The sequence below is a fragment of the Homarus americanus genome, unplaced genomic scaffold, assembly GCF_018991925.1.
Source record: "Homarus americanus isolate GMGI-L3 unplaced genomic scaffold, GMGI_Hamer_2.0 scaffold16712, whole genome shotgun sequence".
NCBI classification, from domain to species: domain Eukaryota; kingdom Metazoa; phylum Arthropoda; class Malacostraca; order Decapoda; family Nephropidae; genus Homarus; species Homarus americanus.
The window spans coordinates 590,949-612,739 of record NW_024757794.1 but is presented as its reverse complement, the minus strand read 5'-3'; the positions used below and the strand labels follow the sequence as shown (position 1 = coordinate 612,739).

General features: G+C 41.7%; 1 protein-coding gene across 2 annotated transcripts in view; it reads left to right on the top strand.

Moving 5' to 3' along the window:
- LOC121857735 (ribosome-binding protein 1-like) overlaps nucleotides 1-19,185 on the top strand; it is a 98,970-nt gene extending 79,785 nt beyond the window's left edge. For both annotated transcript variants that reach the window (XM_042353849.1, XM_042353850.1), the window contains 2 exons: nucleotides 14,203-14,303; nucleotides 15,021-19,185. In XM_042353849.1, the coding sequence (XP_042209783.1) occupies nucleotides 14,213-14,303; nucleotides 15,021-16,150 (1,221 nt within the window). In that variant the 5' untranslated portion in view covers nucleotides 14,203-14,212 and the 3' untranslated portion in view covers nucleotides 16,151-19,185. The remainder of the gene's footprint in view (nucleotides 1-14,202; nucleotides 14,304-15,020) is intronic.
- The last annotated feature ends 2,606 nt before the right edge of the window (nucleotides 19,186-21,791 follow it).

The window sequence follows — 21,791 nt, the reverse complement described above, 5'->3', positions numbered from 1 at the left end:
AAGAGGGACGTTCAGAAAGCAAAGACATGTGCCATACCCTCCCAAATGCTTTGGAGATGTCGAGGCCGACGAAAATTTCCCCATAATCCCTAAGAGGATGACCAAAGATGGGTGCAGTAGGAGATAGTTTTATAACTTAATAAGCCCTGGCTCTCTCTTACAATACTTACAAACTAACGATAAACAAATATTAATTATACAAATAAATCCTTAACTAAATAAAAACCACAGATTTTTAAGGACTCGTACGCAAAATTTTCCTCGTAGATAAGAGATAATAATTTACTAAGGATATCTGATCATTTTTTTAAGTCTCTCTAAACACGGTCCATGAGGCAGCCTTTGGGACGCGGGTGAGTCGTAATGACGCTGTGTTCCTATAGGCGTCTGGAGTCATTGGCTTCGTTTTGTACAGTGCGAGTATGAACAGAAGACCCGTGTGTGTGTGTGTGTGTGTGTGTGTGTGTGTGTGTGTGTGTGTGTGTGTGTGTGTTAAATAAATGAATATATTTCACGATGACACTACAGATTATCTTCTATAAGTCAAACCAAAGTTCTTATGGGAGTAATACCGTTGGTTTTTTACACTTTACAGTTTTCATATTAAACCAATTCAGTACCGAGTATAGTTCCTCCGTCAGCACTATTCCTGTCATACACAATCCCCGCGTGTCCCGGTCAAATAGCTGGTCAAATAACCACTTCGTTATTTAATTGCAAGAGGATTCGGACACTGTTTGTTTGACTATACGAATAATCTGCTTTTGAGAACGTTGTATGTTGATATACAAACGATAATCGCTTTGTTTACTCCGCGAGCCGCCGCCATAACACAGCGGCCCACAGTGAGGCTGACCTACACGGTACAGTCGTTGTTGTCTATTTCTGATAATTGTCGTATATGTAACATTATATTTTTCTTTATTTTCTTTTAAAACATTAGAATATTGCCTAAAAATTATCTTCTATATCAGTGGGGACAACAGAACATGAGGAAAATAACATGGTGGTATTTACTGACTGAACACAATGGTCATCAACGACTGAACATGTAAAGAGGAAGATTTAGTGATAACGAAACAAACACCTACAGAAGGACTTAACATTCAGACCGACATAAATAGACTCACAAACAGACAATAATGACCATGAAAAAATAAAATAAAAAATTACCGATAAACTTAAATAAATAGGTTAACTTGAACCCAATGCATAATAATAATAAAAATTAATAATAATAATAATAATAATAATAATTATAATAATAGCAGTGCGTGTGTTGATCTCATTGTACAATATATCAGAGAAGGAACCGAGTCATAGGAATCACATAAGACCTGACTCAAGTATGACGGCTGACTCAAGTATGACGGCTGACTCAAGTATGACGGCTGACAAGGACTTAACACAGTATACTATCCTCATTAGAGGGACGTAGCCAGAATAAGTATAATGCCTTAACGCTACTGAGAGACTTATTAAAATTACACGTCCTGAGAATTTATATTCCTCTACGTATGCTATTAATTTTTGTACTGAGTTTTAATTAACATACAAAGTGACATCTTGTAATAAAATGATTCAATTGGAACAAAAAATCGTGTTACTTTGTGTTGAGATCAATGTTTGTCGCTCGGAAACACTATTGGTTTGGTCCAGGACGCAAACATTAGTCAACACACAGTGACCATGATAGTAAAGTAGAAGCATTTTATCCCTGGTCCCTCGTACATGATAGTATTAATTAACTAGGTAAATATTCATTAGTTGTTACCGGTCTAATTTTAAACGGCGCCCAAGAGCCTCAAGAGAGAGAAACGAAATAAAAAATGACATTACTCCACGTCGAAACTCTACGAATGTTTGATCAAAAGTGAAGGTCGGTTTGGTGGCTTCAGAAATTATCATTAATGAACAGGTAGAAATAAATTGTGACGTTCTGTATAAGATAAAAGTTAGATTTTATATTGAGGCAATTTATTATTAGATGGTATGATTCTTTAATATGTTAGTACGTGGAGCTACCTTATATAAGCCATGATATGATTCTTTAATATGTTAGTACGTGGAGCTACCTTATATAAGCCATGATATGATTATTTAATATGTTAGTACGTGGAGCTACCTTATATAAGCCATGATATGATTCTTTAATATGTTAGTACGTGGAGCTACCTTATATAAGCCATGATATGATTATTTAATATGTTAGTACGTGGAGCTACCTTATATAAGCCAATCAGTATATATAAATCATTTAATATATCAGTATTACTAACCTCTAATCTTGCGTTATCTCCTCTGAACTCTTCGCTCGCTGCTGTAACACCAAACTCAATACACAGACGATATTTAGTGGGCGGACAAACGCACCCAACAGTACAAGTCTTATCTCCGCTATTTTGGATTATTTTTACAAAGCGATTTTTGTTTTCTCTGGTAATATGTTTTTCTTGTATCAAAAAATTAGTCTCTGCCAGATTTCAGATTTTCTCGATACCCTGATAAGATTTATTCTATTTTAATGGTCAGATTATGGTAATATTTTCTATGGGGATATTTCTATCAAGGGAAATTTAGTAAAGGTCATTTGAAATTCAGTTGACGTAAGAGAAGATTTAAAGAAAACGGGGATATTAAACTGTGGAAATGTAACCGGGAACTGAGACAAACTTAACTGAGAGAAAAACTTATATGGGTACTGCTTCTGTCTTTCTATAAGAGGATTCATTTACAAAACTCATATAATCTTACGAGTACAGTAATAATTGCTCCTCCTCCTCCTCCTCCTCCTCCCTCCTCCTCCTCTTCTTCCTCCTCCTCCCCCCCCACCCAGTTTGGCCTTGTGGATGAGTCACTCCCGCCCAGTGTGGCAGCCTTTTCCCGCCAGAGCTCAAAGGAGAACTCGGAATGAACCTCCTTTGCCGGGTTCGAATTCAGAGTGAAGCAGCGAGCGTGGGTTAAGAGCTTGGCCACCACAATGCTTCTCACTTAATCCTCTTACCCGGGGGAATGATGGTATCCTAGTGGGCCTTTATTTACCTCTCTCTCTCTCTCTCTCTCTCTCTCTCTCTCTCTCTCTCCTTCTTCTTCTTCTTCTTCTTCTTCTTCTTAGTACTTCTCCCTCCACCTTACCTCCCTTCCTCCTTTACCGTCTTCCTTCCTCTCTTCCGCTCTCCCTCTCCTTCCTTTCCTAGCCTTCCTTCCCACTTCTCCCTCTTCCTCTTTCCTCCCTCCCTCTCCTTCCCTCTTTCCTTCCTTCCCTTCTCTCACCTCCCCCCTACAGCTAATAGTAACAGGGACGCCATTTCCTCACTCCCACACTGTAAGTCCCAGTGATATGATGTGGGCCAATGCTAAGATGACCAAAATGGCGACGAAATTACACAAAGACTCTACTTCACTTAAGAGACGAAATAAAATACCGTACTTAACGAATATTTGAGAGAACAGAATCAAGTTAATATATATTTTCTTTTGGGGGAAGAGAACAAGATTATACTAAACCTTCGTGGTAAGAAATTGTTCCTTTATATATAACCAATACGACTGCAAGAGACATACGGTTATATAACATGAGGGGACAGAGCAGTCTTTAGCCGGGAACCTCCAGAGCAGTCTTTAGCCGGGAACCTCCAGAGCAGTCTTTAGCCGGGAACCTCCAGAGCACCTGTAGCTGGAACCTCCAGAGCAGTCTTTAGCCGGGAACCTCCAGAGCAGTCTTTAGCCGGGAACCTCCAGAGCACCCTTTAGCCGGGAACCTCCAGAGCAATCTTAGCCGGGAACCTCCAGAGCAGTCTTTAGCCGGGAACCTCCAGAGCAGTCTTAGCCGGGAACCTCCAGAGCAGTCTTTAGCCGGGAACCTCCAGAGCACCTTTTAGCCGGGAACCTCCAGGAGCAGTCTTTAGCCGGGAACTCCAGAGCAGTCTTAGCCGGGAACCCAGAGCAGTCTTTAGCCGGGAACTCCAGAGCACCTTAGCCGGGAACCTCCAGAGCAGTCTTTAGCCGGGAACCTCCAGAGCAATCTTTAGCCGGGAACCTCCAGAGCAATCTTTAGCCGGGAACCTCCAGAGCAATCTTTAGCCGGGAACCTCCAGAGCAGTCTTTAGCCGGGAACCTCCAGAGCAGTCTTTAGCCGGGAACCTCCAGAGCAGTCTTTAGCCGGGAACCTCCAGAGCAGTCTTTAGCCGGGAACCTCCAGAGCAGTCTTTAGCCGGGAACCTCCAAAGCAGTCTTTACCCGGGAACCTCCAGACATTACAACCTTGTGTTGAAGACATGGCTATTCTCTCATGTCATCTTTATTCCTTTATTCTCTTTTGTGTGTGATGGATCAAGGCGACACAGAACATCAAAGGGAGAAAGAGTCAAGGGATAGCGGGTACATGACAATTATGGGAAGCGACAGTAAAAGACTTCAAGCAGAAATATATAATGTAGACACCCAGTTACTGATGTTCTCTCAACCTGCACACGCAATGTGTAAAGTGGATCATGGTAGTCATATTGTGTAGCCAGATGTCTAGATACTGACCAACACATTATACACGGTCAACATTGTCAGTTCATATTGTATAATTACGTAAAATACGCTCCGCCCACGTTATCGTATGCGGGCTTGTGATTGGCTGCGGTCATGACAACCACAACAGAGAGATCCTCGTATTATCTTAATGGTCTCTTGTGCATGGACCATGAGGCACCCCAAGGGACCATGAGGTACCCCAAGGGACCATGAGGCACCCCAAGGGACCATGAGGTAACCCAAGGGACCACGAGGCCCTCCAAGGGATCACGAAGCACCCCAAGGGACCATGAGGCACCCCAAGGGACCATGAAGCCCTCCAAGGGACAATGAGGCCCTCCAAGGGACCATCAGGCCCTCCAAGGGACCATCAGGCCCTTCAAGGGACCATCAGGCCCTCCAAGGGGCCATGAGGCACCCCAAGGGACAATGAGGCCCTCCAAGGGACCACCAGGCCCTCCAAGGGACCATCAGGCCCTTCAAGGGACCATCAGGCCCTCCAAGGGGCCATGAGGCACCCCAAGGGACCATGAGGCACCCCAAGGGACCAGGGCCATGAGGCACCAAGGACCATAAGTACCCAAGGACCATGAGGCACCCCAAGGGACCATGAGGTACCCCAAGGGACCATGAGGCACCCCAAGGGACCATGAGGCCCTCCAAGGCCATGAGGTCCAAGGGGACCATCAGTTAGTCCCAGGAACCAAGAGATACGCCTTATATACAGGTAGCTACCCCAGGCCACGTTTGGCTAAGGGAGGGACGGGCTGGGGGAGGGCAGGCTAAGGGAGGGCCCAAGGGAGGGGGCAGGTCTAAGGGGAGGGGGCAGGTCTAAGGGAGGTGCGGGCCCAAGGGGAGGGCGGGCTCCAAGGAGGGGTCTAAGGGAGGGGGCAGGTCTAAGGGGAGGGGCGGGTCTAAGGGGAGGGGGCAGGTCTAAGGGAGGGTGCGGGTCTAAGGGAGGGAGGGTCTAAGGGAGGTGCGGGTCTAAGGGGAGGGGACGGGTCTAAGGGGAGGGGCGGGTCTAAGGGGAGGGGCGGGTCGGGTCTAAGGGTCTAAGGGAGGTGCGGGTCTAAGGGGAGGTCTAGGGAGGTCTAAGGGAGGGTCTAAGGGGAGGGTCTAAGGAGGGCGGGTCTAAGGAGGAAGGGAGGGGAGGGTCGGCAGGTCTAAAGGGCGGGGAGCGTCCCAGAGGGTGTGGGAGTAAGGGCGTCGTGTCAGCAGTGAGGAGGTAATCAAGGTGTGGACGGCTGCCAAGGGCTTCCCCCCGCTGACTCCTGCTGCTGGCAGCTAATTTATCAGCTGCTGACACTGGTCACTACGTACTTTACCTGACACCTGTGACACTATTGCCCCACCCCTGGCACTAATACGTCACCTCTGGCACTCCTACGTCACTCCTGCGTCACCCCTGGCACTCTTGCGTCACCCATGGCACTCTTTCGTCACCCCTGGCACTCTGCGTCACCCCTGGCACTCTTGCGTCACCCCCACTCCTGCGTCACCCCTGGTACTCCCTCACCCTGGCGTCACCCTGGCACTCTTGCGTCACCCCTGGTACTCCTGCGTCACCCCTGGTACTCCTGCGTCACCCCTGGCACTCTTGCGTCACCCCTGGCACTCTTGCGTCACCCCTGGGTCACTGGTACTCCTGCGTCCTCCTCTACTAAGAGTGGTAATCCTTCCCTCCCTCTGCACCTTCAGTAGTCCTCCACCATCCTTTACACTGCCCTGTGTGTTACTTCCCCTGTGTGTTACCTCGCCCTGTGTTACCTCGCCCTGTGTTACCTCGCCCTGTGTTACCTCGCCCTGTGTTACCTGTGTTCGCCCTGTGTTACCTCGCCTGTGTTACCTCGCCCTGTGTTACCTCGCCCTGTGTTACCTCGCCCTGTGTTACCTCCCTGTGTTACCTCGCCCTGTGTTACCTGCCCTGTGTTACCTCGCCCTGTGTTACCTCGCCCCTCTCCCTGTGTTATCCCCCTGCGTTACCTCCCCCTGTTTTACCTCCCCCTGACAGTCTCTCTTTCCAATAAAAATAATGCTCTACTTCACTGTTATAAAGACTACAATCCTCTGTCCTAAAAAAAAAATATAATATATATATATATATATATATATATATATATATATATATATATATATATATATATATATATATATATATATATTTATATATATATTATATTTTTCGTCAAAGTTATCGTATATATATATATATATATATATATATATATATATATATATATTTATATATATATTATATTTTTCGTCAAAGTTATCGGGACAGCCGCTCACCTCATGGGCAGGGTTCATCTCCCAGGTGGCTACGACGTTTTACAATCCACAATTTACCACCGAAACGTCAAGTATTATTATGGTAAATATTTCATAAGTGAGTGACTGTATGAGATATTTATGCTACAATCTATGGTAGTCTGTGGTATATCGTACTACCGGTAAGTAAATGCTCGTGTAGTAGAAACACACAAACGCCCAGACACACAGACGCTACACCAAACTTGTCTTTCCCTGTTGAGACTCGTCCACCAATGCCTCCTTCCCTCGCGCCCTCCGTCTGCAAACAGCATTTTGGAAATCTCCTTTACATACCATTACGTGAAACCCGACGAGAAAACATTTGTGAGGGGAAGAGGAGGCCAAGGAGAAGCTGTGGGCTCTGCTTGGACATAGTTTCTCGAAGGTTTGCGGGTAAAATTTGTCCTTCAAAATGTCGTCTTAAATGTAATAAAACTACTGTATTGTAATCAGATGCATCCTAATTTTACTAGTTAGGAGTAAAATAATAATAATAATAATAATAATAATAATAATAATAATAATAATAATAATAATAATAATAATAATAATAATAATAATAACCTATGAACGTTAAGCGATTTGGAGCTTGAGTAGGAACTGTGTGCGGGTGACAAGAGCTGTACAGTATAGCATAGTCACAATAATCAATGCCCGACGAGAAAGCAATTTGACCACAGCACACAAAGTCGACCAAATATCACGTTAGCTAATACTCTGTGATCATTTTTAGGTAAACTTAGATTAGGAATGATTACTCGAGTCAAATTAGCTTCAGTTAGCTTGGCGTTGAATTTCTGGAAAGATGTTATCAGCTGCTACGCGCATGGCCCATAACTGCATCCAAGTAACTTTTTTTCACGGCTTGAATACGCTAGGGACTTACACTCAGTCATTACCCCAGTGGCAACCTAACCTAACCTAACCTAACCGAACCGAACCTAACCTAACCTAACCTAATCAAACCATACAAAACCCACAATTTTAGTACAGAAATTCGAGTCTTGTTCCCGGGATTAGATTGGTCGCTCAAAAGTGTACTGTATTCCATGAACTAACGCGGTAAGAAGACCATCCCACTCCCAGTAATCTGATGAGGCGAGCGGGAGGCGACAGGAGGAAAGAAATTGCCTTAAAATAGGGAGTGATGGGGTGACGTGTTTAATGCTTGTTGAGTGGGTGACGTGTTTAATGCTTGTTGAGTGGGTGACGTGTTTAATGCTTGTTGAGTGGGTGACGTGTATAATGCTTGTTGAGTGGGTGACGTGTTTAATGCTTGTTGAGTGGGTGACGTGTATAATGCTTGTTGAGTGGGTGACGTGTATAATGCTTGTTGAGTGGGTGTGTTGTGTGGGTGACGTGAATAATGCTTGTTGGTGGGTGACGTGTATAATGCTTGTTGGGTGACGTGTATAATGCTTGTTGAGTGGGTGACGTGTATAATGCTTGTTGAGTGGGTGACGTGTATAATGCTTGTTGAGTGGGTGACGTGTATAATGCTTGTTGGAGTGGGTGACGTGTATAATGCTTGTTAGAGTGGGTGACGTGTATAATGCTTGTTGAGTGTGACGTGTGGGTGACGTGTTTGCTTGTTGAGTGAATGTTTAATGCTTGTTGAGTGGGTGACGTGCATAATGCTTGTTGAGTGGGTGACGTGTATAATGCTTGTTGAGTGGGTGACGTGTTTAATGCTTGCGTGTTTAATGCTTGTTGAGTGGGTGACGTGTTTAATGCTTGTTGAGTGGGTGACGTGTTAATGCTTGTTGAGTGGGTGACGTATAATGCTTGTTGTGGGTGACGTGTTTAATGTGTTGAGTGGGTGACGTGTTTAATGCTTGTTAGTGGGTGACGTGTTTAATGCTTGTTGTGGGTGACGTGTATAATGCTTGTTGAGTGGGTGACGTGTTTAATGCTTGTGGGTGAGTGCTTGTTGGTGGGTGACGTGTGTTACGTGTGCTTGTTGGTGGGTGACGTGTTTAATGCTTGAGTGGGTGACGTTTTAATGCTTGTTGAGTGGGTGACGTGTTTAATGCTTGTTGAGTGGGTGACGTGTATAATGCTTGTTGAGTGGGTGACGTGTTTAATGCTTGTTGAGTGGGTGACGTGTATAATGCTTGTTGAGTGGGTGATGGGAGATATTATTTCAGATAATTCGTCCTGTCTTTTATCATCTCCCTCACCTTCCTCTCCAAGTCTTCCTAGCCTCTATTACGAGACCTCTCACCATGCTTAGCCCTCCGTATCTCCCCCACACACAGGTAATGGTGTTACTCTTCATGGTGAGGAATATCTACTCAGGTAAGGTCATTGACTTAGCTGAGTGGGTGGCTCTAGGCTGATATACGCCCTCCTACCATTACCTTTAGCCAACTACACCCACCTACAGCCGAGTATACTCCAGTGTCAAGGAATAGTCCGAGAAGACCGGACAACTCACCAACTGCAAAGGCTGACCATTACCCCGGAACACGATCCACAAATCGATTAACATCCAGGTTCCAAATTACTGCTGGGTAGACAGAGGCAAAAGGCGTTTCACCCTGCCCGAGGATCGAACCCGGGTCCGTTCGCTTGTGATGCGAGGATGCTGACCATGACACCACAGGTCGCCACACACACCTACCTACGTATAACCATCTGCCTCCGATGTGACCCAATTAATGTATTTCCAATTACATAAAATAGACGGGAATTTGGCAGGTGTTGTGACGCTCCAGCTTCCTCACCTCACACCTGCACTGACACCTGTACAACCCAGGAACACACCTGTACTTTCCTCCCTCTCAAGGAAATATATGACGTAACTTCTTTCCCCCTCCTCCCTCACCTCCTCCCTCACCTCCTCCTCCCCCTCCTCCCTCACCTCCTCCTCCTCCTTCATAATGGCACTGCCCTCACAGGTAAACAATAAGAGCATCATCAGGTGCCCAGCCAGGTATGTCGACGCTCATATCGTTAAGGAATAATCAATGGGTCACGGATTTCTTGGACCTCCTCGACCCATGATTGATCCCGGGGAGCAGAGGTGTGGGCGTAGGTGAGGTTGAGGGTACAGAGGTGTGGGCGTAGGTGAGGTTGAGGGTACAGAGGTGTGGGCGTAGGTGAGGTTGAGGGTACAGAGGTGTGGGCGTAGGTGAGGTTGAGGGTACAGAGGTGTGGGCGTAGGTGAGGTTGAGGGTACAGAGGTGTGGGCGTAGGTCAGGTGAGGTGAGGCGTAGGTGAGGTTGAGAGAGGCCGAGGTGTCGAGGAGGTCATAACAGATCACAGCACCTCTCCTACAGGTACCTCATTAACCCTCCCCGCCTCCATCACATTACCCACGGGTCAGTAGTCTTCCTCACGGGACCTTTGTCTTCCTCCTACTCCTCATCTTTCTCCTCCTTTCTTTCTACGTCTCTCCCCACCTTCTATTATTCTCTCTTCCCTTACCTAGTCTTTCTCCCTTCATCTATTCCCTCCCTTTCTCCACTTTCCCCTTTCCCTTCTCCTATCCTCTCTCTCTCTCTCTCTCTGCATCAATCCAAATAAAGAGAGAGACAGAGGAGGAGGAGATTCAAGGTGTCCATTCAACCATGTCTAACACTCATTGTCCATCACCTGTAACCAACACAGCCAGGTGAACAGTTCATTAATGTGATCACCTGAAATCTCTCTCTCTCTCTCTCTCTCTCTCTCTCTCTCTCTCTCTCTCTCTCTCTCTGTCAATCAAACAATTAGTCAAAATATGTATGTATGTATGTATGTATGTATGTATGTATGTATGTATGTATGTATGTATGTATGTATGTATGTATGTATGTATGTATGTATGTATGTATGTCTTATTCTGGACATCTCTAAGCCAGCAACCTCGTACACACACACACACACACACACACACACACACACACACACACACACACTAATACGGTGTACATTCTTCAGTCATTCAATTAAACTGTTTTCATTCCCAGGATTACTATCAACGGTTAAATCTCTTAACTATGGATCACTCACTCCTATACTGGGAAAAAAACACACAAAGCTGAGAAATTGTTAAGGATTATGTTAGTGTTTGTGGCAGCTGGCTCAGGGAGGTGTTTTGTGAGATAAATAACAGAGTCAACCAAGATAAAGAAGTGTGTTGGGAGACCTTGGGGAGAGGAGTTGTGGGTAGGACAATTTCTCACTGACAGAAGTGCTACTTGTGGGCGCTGTTTGTGACCCCCCCACAACAGTACGGTAGCACAACTTTTGTATATTGGTTATCATTCTGAGTCTTTACATCTTTCTTACGTGTACGCATAATCACTCTTTAGCCACGAAGCTTAGTTAAGTAAAGCACCTAACCTAACCTAACCATCTTAAGGTTTTATTGGATAATCTTGGTCGAATCCACCTACTGTTTTATGTCTGTACACCAGAGCCAGTATACACAAAACTTTTAAATGCTAACAAACGGTTGTTAAGGCTGACCTGTTAAGCACTAAATAGTACATACGCAAAACTTTTAAGGACCTTAATAGTTCTATTAAGTTAAAAGACCTCGGGAGCACTTTTAAGTCCTGTAATAGTCGTCTATGAGTTGATATCAAGGCAGCGGCGGCAGCACATTTATCGGGAAACGAGATATGTGGTTAATGAATATAGTGACTAAATTCATCATGCTATACCGACGGGACCGTGCAGGTATCATGGCTAATTTAATGAGGGAAACACTACAAAGTGGAACTGGGAGGATAAGGCATAAGTGCCACAATTTTAGTGGCATTTCTCTTACAAATGCCTCTATTGGGGTAAGGGGGTTATCTCATGACATAATTACCAATATAAGAATGCCACAGAACTGATTTCACAGAAATACCATTGGCCTAGTACAAAAAATAAATGGTGAATTTATAGTATCACACCTGCCCTTATTTCCACCGGAAATTAAAGATACTAATTTTTCAAGATTATTACTTTCACTCAGTCACAAGTGTCGCCATGATTTGTTGGCTTAAGGCGGAGGTCTGACCCCCTGCTCCAGGCCTCCGTCTTCGCTTTTATTTAAGCGACCGGTGTGATACTATAAATTGACCAAATAAATAAATAAACCTCACCTGATTGTGTGTATTGCCTCTTTTTAGCAGAGATCTTCTTTCTTTATTTGGACAATACTGAGAACCAGCGTGCCTCACACTGCCACTGACCTCACCACACCAGGCAAAGCAGCATTGACTCTCATGGTGATTTCCAGCCATGCCCTCTTTTTGTCTTTATTGTTGAGGAAAGGCTTGAAGCGGCCATTCAATATTAACTTTTTCTCGCCAATGGCCTCCACCAATAATAAAGTTTGGTCTGCTATCCAGTTGGGCTTCCTTTTCTTTCGTGGGGTTAAGGCTTCCATTTCCGTAATGTTCAACTTGTCACTCCTGCAATAAGACGTTTGTTTACAAGCAGCACGGTAAGGCCAAGCCAAGACTACACTACACTGTACACGAGAGACAGGAGGCGACAATCCTTACCATTAAAAACGATGTGCGGTCTAAGTCCACGACAGCGCCTCTATTGAGCTGGTGCACCACTATACGGAGCGTCATTTTAAAGGTTGCTACCGTGTCAATTTTCATATGAAATATGCTTACGATATGTTAATATAACCAATTTTGTATTTTCTCCATATATTGTAATACACATAAATTGTATAAATTAGTTGTTCACCTTGCTATGTTATCGTAAATTACTGGAAGAACTGTTTCTCCCTTTAATTTTGATTCGTGTTTGGAACATATTTTTGCACATTTTATGTGTGAATAACATAAATATCTTATTCCATGTATTCATTTAAGTCATCTGAATGCCAACTCATTTTCTATGCTTTAGAATATAAAATATTACAGTGTTTTTTAGGATCATAAGTAACAGTCAGTATTTTGGGGGTGAAGGATATACATATAGTTTTATGGTTTATTTTCCACAAAAATATATAAATATATAAATGTGGAACATAAAATAACGTCTACAGACATATACATATGCAAACATATCTATTTGCAATATTTGATATTTGACATACTGTAGTACATATAATACAAACCTTGGTTAATATCTAGACATGCAGTTTTACAGAGCCTCCCTGCAGTGCACTTGCCTTCGGGAAAATGATGGCTGCATAATCTGGTGTTTTTGCTTATATTTTCTAGGCTCTTTCCTTTAAGTTTCTCAAGCCCAGTACTGGTATCTATTGCAAGCACCTGTAAATAATATTTAAAAATCAGATTCTACTTTGCCTGTAGGGAGTTTTCACATTTTTTTTTTTAAATAATGATAAATAAACCTGTCATATCATATGTATGTTATTCAAAACTGTGCTCCTACCTTTCTTTATCCTTTGGGCATGAATGGTATACAAATTGGCGGCACCGCCAAGGGTTCCCTCAAGGGCCCTCCAAGGGGCGGTGGCGCTCCAAGAGTCCCTCACAGATTCGGCAGCGCCCCTGTGGAGCCTTCTCATGGGCCCGTAGGTACTCTTGAGCATGCTGATTTCGAATATATGTTCCACGATTTAATTGTGGGGTAATTAGTGGTCGTAATGATGTTTGGAATATAATGACGTGTTTCAATGCTAATTACTCGCCAACTATGGATATCCAAAGCGCAATTTTGGTGTTAATGTGTTATTCTGTAAGTACAGTACTTAATTCGTTAAACCCCTTAAATTTCAATTATGAGAGAGTATATTTTGGTCGAAAAATTACAAATGTGTAAGGCTTGCATTTTCTCACGATAAAGAACATAATTCGTCCTTTATTATGTACAGTTATAATTGGTTCATCTAATTTATCATGTTTATTCCTTTGACCAGAGACGAAGTTTCTACCTCGGATACTTCGTCCGGGAATACCAGTAGAAGCCTTTCTCTCACGGCACAACTGATAGCTCACCTCATGTAGGTAGTAGGCAGCTACCAAACAGGGAGGTACTACCGCCTGGGAAGATATTAGAAGCATAATGTGTTGTCTAATGATTGACCCTGCTGCCATATGGCATAAAAAAAAATTGACCAAGTTCCAGGTTACTTCTGACTTTCTGCCTCATTTACACACAATTGCAGGGTTTTTATTTTCACTTTCACAACACAACTTACATGTATCTTTCCTCACTATTGATCTTTTTATGGACCTTTACTATTATTATTATTATTATTATTATTATTATTATTATTATTATTATATTTAATATTTTATTATTATTATATTTATTATAATATTTAATATCTCATAAAAAAATATGGTCAGGGCAGTTTTATTTCAACTCATTTTGCTTGTTTCATAATAGTCACTATCAGTAATATTGTTAACAGTGTCACTATGAGTACAGTGGTACTAAGGCTGTGTTTGGTTACAGGAGCAGTGTGATGGTGAGGGGTTGGCCATGCGTCGTGGTGTCATGCGTCTTGCTGTGTTGCTGGTGCGTCCTCTCCGCCGCCCTCCCTACCCATCTCCCAGGTCTGTCACCATCACCAACACCACCACCATTATCCTTCACTATTAATGTGACAAAACCACCATCTTGACCACCAAAAACATTCTACCATTACTACCAGAGCCATCTCTACCATATTCATTATCTCTCTTAATTAATGACACTATTTTCACTATCAATACAACATTTTCACTACAAGGACCATCTTCACCATCATCTACAGCTCAACGAACACTGTCACAACCACCACTGTACTCTCACCATTACCTCTCACTAACACTGCCAACACCACCACCACTAACATTAACACTACCAACACCACCACCACCAGCACTGTACTCTCAGTTAATGTGTGTGTGTGTGTGTGTGTGCAACCACATACAAACATTTGGTAGACAGGTTCTCCGACACACACAGGCTTGTAAACATTCCAGTTGATCATAACTTTCATCCCAACTGCTAAGAACTCCGTATTGCATCTCGTTGAGGCTTCTGTCAATTGTCATGCCATTCATATGAACGTGTTTTCGATCTTACATAATTCACAAGATTATGTAAACGTCACTCTAACTCTCCTCCTCCACTACCGGAACTAAATGAGAATCAGTTTACATGTGTTTCAAATCCCATTATATTGTCTCAGGGTCTTGTAAAAACATGTCTACCTGCCTGTTAATATTTTTGGTACAGTTTGCTGTTCTCATGAAATTCACAAGCTAAAGTTATCCCTTGGTCCACAGATGAGCTCGATGACCCGGTGGTGAAGCGGCTTGCAGGTACACCCCACGAGTCCATGATCAGATACTTCCTGATGGCCATGTCCAATCCTGCAGGCCGTTACAAGTCTCCACAGCTCCTCAACCGCGGCGTCAGGAGGATTGGGTCTGAATTCCTCGGCAAGAGATCTGTTGGAAAGCTCTCGGACGCCGACAATCCACGAGACTTCGAGAGCGAAAACTGTAGCGACGATGATGGGACCGAAGAGGAGGACCTGAAGAAGGAACAGTTCAGCTTTACTGGCCAATATGATTATGATGAAAGTGCTGGAGAAAATTTTGGAAGTCAAGAGGATTTATTTAACACAAAACCCAAGAGAAATATCCGAAGTTTCCATGGGGGCGTCAACAACGATGGCTTGAAAAACTTCTTCTCTATGCTTATGTCAAAGAAAATGGGATCTGAGTTCTTAGGAAAGAGAATGGGTTCAGAATTTTTAGGAAAAAGGGCCATGGGTTCAGAATTTTTAGGAAAAAGGGCCATGGGTTCAGAATTTCTTGGAAAAAGAGCACTGGGGTCAGAATTTTTAGGGAAAAGGGTTATGGGGTCAGAATTTTTAGGTAAAAGAGCTATGGGTTCAGAATTCCTTGGCAAAAGGGCTATGGGATCAGAATTTCTAGGAAAGAGAGCAATGGGATCAGAATTTCTAGGAAAGAGAGCGATGGGATCGGAATTTTTAGGGAAGAGAGCGATGGGATCGGAATTTTTAGGGAAGAGAGCGATGGGATCGGAATTTTTAGGGAAGAGAGCGATGGGATCGGAATTTTTAGGGAAGAGAGCGATGGGATCAGAATTTTTAGGGAAGAGAGCGATGGGATCGGAATTTTTAGGGAAGAGAGCGATGGGATCGGAATTTTTAGGGAAGAGAGCGATGGGATCGGAATTTTTAGGGAAGAGAGCGATGGGATCGGAATTTTTAGGGAAGAGAGCGATGGGATCGGAATTTTTAGGGAAGAGAGCGATGGGATCGGAATTTTTAGGGAAGAGAGCGATGGGATCGGAATTTTTGGGAAAGCGACAATATGAACCTGAATTTGCCCATACGCTAGACTACGACACAAAACGAGCGGTAGGTTCGGAGTTCCTTGGTTGAAGGATTTTAATTTCAAGTGATACGAGGTGTCTTTTGAAGACCTAGGAAGCGGTTCCGGTCCATCTGTAGGGGAACAATTCTGACCTCTGTTCACTGTAAATTATTGGGCTATCTTATGTCAAGGTATCGTCACGGCTAGGGTAGCTTATTACTACAGTAGTTCCCTTATACAAATGATCCCTGTGTTACGTAGCTCACTCGGCATACGGAGGAGGGATGGCGAGTGATACCTTCCTAACACTGGGAAAAAATATAAATCTGTAGCACTTATCCCTAACCAAAATTATAATAAACCAATGTATATTTTTTATTAAAATCTTAAGCTTCCTGTAATAGTATTAGAATGTAAATGTTTAAAATATATTAATTTTCATTTTTTAAATGGATTATTTACCGCCAGATCTCCCATACTACTGTCCCTTGTTCTTCATCTTCATCTTCGAAATACTGCCATAATATTTTGAATTTATTCTTAAACATTTCAAACACTTTTCTTTATAAAATGAAAAACATCAATTTCAAAATATTAACTATTAATGAAGCGAAAGAAAGTCCCTAGATAACAAAATCGTAAGAGGGAAGTTTCACATTCACAATCACGTTGGAAACTAGACCAGCAGCTTCATGTTAAAAATGTAACACTTTGAATAACAGCCAATTGATGGTGGAAATGTAAAATACAGTGAGTCTCAGCCACACTCCCTCATGTTGGTTTGTGACTGGCTGGATAGGGATGCCCAGAGAGGTCAACTGTTTTGATTCTAAGTGGCCATCAGTTGTTAATGAGGAGGATGGTAGAAGGGGCTGAGCAGCTCCTGGCTCTTGTTGAGCACTAAGGCGAGTGGTGGCAGTTTTCTGCTCTCTTTAAATTAAAATCTAATTTCCTCCCGCCACAACCTTTCCAAAATTATTTTAGCGTCCTTCCACTTACAACAAAAATACAGAAATGTTACAAAACTTCTTTGTTTGTCAACGAACTGATTTTATGAGACGCACTCACCATTTATCATCTATATACACTGAACATAGTAAAAAAAATCACTTCTAGGTAACGGGATTCATACCTGAACCACCAATGTCTGCAGTAAGGCATCTCTCCACAAGACCACAATGGGCAAAAAGCTACCCATCCTTAGCTACTCACCTGTAGCTCAAGGTCCCATGCCCACATAATATTGTGGTTCTGATGGGCTGCCCACACACAGGTCCCAGAGAGCATTTAATCAAAATTCCAGCTCAACGGTCTTGTCATTATATCAGAACCTATAATTCACACAAGTAAATCAATGTAAACAATTTTCACCTCTGGGTGCTGGGATTCGTGGCAGTCAGGCAGCTATCCACTGGACCACAATGGGTTTGGTAGTTCAGGTTCGAGTCCCGGCACCCAGAGATGAAAATTGTTTACATTGATTTACTGTACGTACTTGTGTAAATTATAGTTTCTGACATAATGATACACTGAACACTGTTTCCCCCAAAAATTATGAGCCTCACAACCACTGACAAGTAAACCCATTGTTCATCCCAATTTAACATTTGCTTATCTTGTTGATCATATGAAACCTTTAAGAGAATAAAGATACATTTTTATTATATTTTTTATATAAGCATATGATCTGGCATGATGTAGGTGTCATTTGTCACTGATAATAAACAAGTACAAGATACCATTATAATACAGCATTTAGGTGATGTAATCAGCCAATCATAGCCATGTTTTAGTTATCATGATAGCCAATCACAAGCCCACAAGAGAGAAAGTGTGCATGGCTTATATTACATTTCCAAAATGAAGAGTACAGTACAGTACAGTACAGTTGTCACTTAACTATTCATCTTCATCTTTTTCTAGCAATAACAAAACATATCATTTAATTTTTAACTCTACTTAAACATAGTAAAGACATCTATTTGTTAATAATGTTGGATTATTATAGTTGATATTTAACGCATTTTAAATTAAATTTCATTCTCACTAGTTTACAGGGTTGTTGGTAATCTTTGCCTGTAACTCAAGCTATTATTTATGCAATAACATCAAATATACAAGAGGACAAACAATTAACACCTTCATTAATCAAACAACACTTTAAATTAAAACCATAAATTACAGGCAACACCATAATCAACGACTAGCTTGAAAGAACTATTGTGAATCATCTGTTAAGCGCAAGTCCTAAAGGAAAAATCACCAAATTCCTTTTATTATCTGTTTCAGAACATTAGGTTAATGTTCTACCAAAGTGAGGTGTGTCCGTCGGCCAATCACAACCCATTGTGACAAAACTACTTTTCATGTGACAAAATTATCATGCATGAGCTTTGATAATGATCCTACAGCAATCAGCAAAGGTGCATTATACGGTTGGTAATTATTACAAAGCATCGGTGAACACGATACATCAAACAGCAAGTGAAGCATTAGGAGATAGAGGCTCGGACTTCAGGTTCCTTATGGTATACTGTATTCAACATGTCGGCCACTATCCAACGGTGTTTTACAGATGCAGATGCTACTCCTCATCTTAAATGTCCCTTTGGGTGTACAGTACTGTATTTCACTATGTTACAGTCGACCATCTTACAGCTCCTTAAGGTCCTCTCTAGTCTTGTATTATTACAAAATATATTACAAGATCCTTCAACTCAACCTATGATCTTACTGTTCCAAAAGTGTAGTCCACAATCTTAAAAGTGTCTTGATATATAGGTATTCATGATCTTTAAGGTGTATTCTATGACTTTACTGTTCCCAAAGGTACAGTCTTCTATCACTCTGTCAATAATAGTTAATTCACCATCTCACAGGTCCTAAAAGGTATATACTAGATCTCACAATTCCTTAATGTGTATTTTACGATCCTACACTTCGATACGTTACAATCATCTCCCAATGACTGTGTAGAAAGCTGGTGAATTGTTAACGAGTTATAATAGCCTGTGACTGACTGGTAGTTTGCAGACATAGAGTGGAGGACCAAACCTGTATATATATAACACACATCAAACAATAAAATTTCAAACACTTTGTCTACAAGCTTTAAATTTTCTAATCCTTACAAGTGAATGTTGATTAGAGCCCATATATACTATATATATATACTGTACTGCATATATATATATATATATATATATATATATATATATATATATATATATATATATATATATATATATATATATATATATATATATATATATATATATATATATATATATATATATATATATATATATATATATATATATATATATATATATATATATATATATATATATATATATATATATATATATATATATATATATATATATATATATATATATATATATATATATGTAGGGAATTTTTATGAAATGCATTAAGCATCACAATCAAAATTTTTTCATAGTTATGCAATAGTCATAAGTAAGCATGTACTCACTCATTGTTGTGGTTGAAGGGCTGTGGTTTTATTCTTGAAGATCCCCAGTTTTATAGATGCGGTCCGTCATAAGCTCATGTGTGGAGATGTAACTTCGAATTTGTGTGAAGTTGAATTTTCAAAGGTTCTCTTGGCATGGAGCATTCCAATTAATGTGACTGTATTTAAAGAATTTCTCACTTTTGTTTTCATTTAATTGATTTGCAAAAACACCCTTTCAACACTGGCATTAGAATGTGGCAAGCATAACAGTTTTCTCGTGAAATTTCCCAGCAACGGAAACAAAGGTGCATCATCACCTTTCTTTAAACTGTTAACTTTCAGCCAAAACTTCCAAACACTAATGTTGCCCTGGACATTCAGTCGTGTGTTTCGCAGTAAGCGCCACTCACTGCCAATGATGTTTACGTCACTCTCGGGCACGAGGTTTGAAAAGTGAGTTACTAATGGGGCAGTGGAGGGGACACTTCATCAAAATACTTTGGGGATCCAATACTTTGAGTGTTGCAAATAATAGATCAGTAAGGTTAAATCTTTGCAGAATCTGTGATACACCCTCGATATAAATATCCAGACATCTTAATCTGAAGTTATCCAGCAGCTGCTTGTCGATGACATGACTTGTCTGGAGTGACATAGTTACCCGACCACCGAGATACATATCTTCTAATGGTAGAAAATTGGCTGGGTCCTAAATCTTTACATTTGCTAATGCCGTTGACTTTATATAGCTTCGCTTCAAGTAACACTCAAGTATGGTAGCCAGGACTGCAGAAACTCTGTTGTAGAGGGCATAATCTTTGGACATGTCGGACAGGGTCTTTCTCTCTTTCTATCTCTCCATTTTTTTTAAGTATCTGGCTGAAATACTGTAGGTTTTGCAATGGCAGGTAAAATTACCCTATAATTGTGTGTTTTTTCCCATTTTATCCCTGCAAGCCATGGAATTACTCTAAAAGAAACAGGGTAATTACCCTGTACCTGGCAGCACTCCCCGCCACCTCTCACATCAGCTTATCGCTAGTAAACAGACCATTTCGCATCCCTTAATTTTAGCTGTGCTGATTTATGGTATTTATGGATTTATGAGTGTTTGCTTATTATCTCTCATATGAATGAACAGAGCAATGGATTCCTGGCCTGTCCTAACACTATATTTATGCTGTTTAAGTCTAGTTATAAGATCTTTACCCGTCTGGCCTAAGTAGAACATATTACATTCCTTGCAAGGAACCTTGTAAATGCAGCTGCCTGCATTGTTTGGGGGAGTTCTTAATTTACATTGCATTGACTGGGATAATGCCTCCTCAATATTACCTTGTAATTCAATTGTCAGTAGGAACATTATAGAATCCAGTCTCATTAAACATACTGAATCTGTCAACATGAATTTGAGTAATGGTATGTACAAACTGGATAATTTTGTGATTAAGAAGATTTGTAAACAGGTGAGGTTGGGTCATCTTACCCTATGACCTGACTACGGACAGCTGCTGTGCTTAAGAGATGGCATGGTAAATTTTTTGATTAAGAAGATCAGTAAGGGTCACTGCCTTATGACCGGAACATTGTGGACCCCTGCTGTCCCCTAGAGACTTGATCTCACTCTCCTCTACTGTATATATTAGCCTTGTCAAGTATTACTCCTTAGTCTGTACTCACCCCTGAAGATGTGAATTACACGAAAGCGCTTGGGAACTTGGTGTTTTCTTTTTTCCTTGTGGTTATCATATTATATACAGTATATATACTGCATATATTGTTTACAATGTTTATGTTACCCTACTAGTGCTCACATGCTGACGTTTCATCACATTCTCAAAATACTCATCAGTGATGGGCAACCTGGACCAGTGAAGGGACTGCACGAGTTGCCTTACTTCATCCCAGTGGTGTAGACACTACCCTGGCGGTGTACACACGATCAAAAAGTGTATGTGCACATTGGAACAAGTGATAAACATACTGATTTAGCAAGAGATGCTGGTTGGGTTGGTTCAGTAAGAGTGAGACCCAAGTGTAAGGGTGGTTCAGGTGTGTATAAGTGGGGTCACATAGTCTGAGACCCTACAGTATAGACTGCCCATTTGGTGTCCAAGTGTGTTTGTGTATAAGACTTGTTTCTACAAGCTGTACTGTAATGAATTAAAGCTTGAATAAAATAAATATTTGGTGGCTAATACACTTCACACAGAGGTATAATTATCAACTGA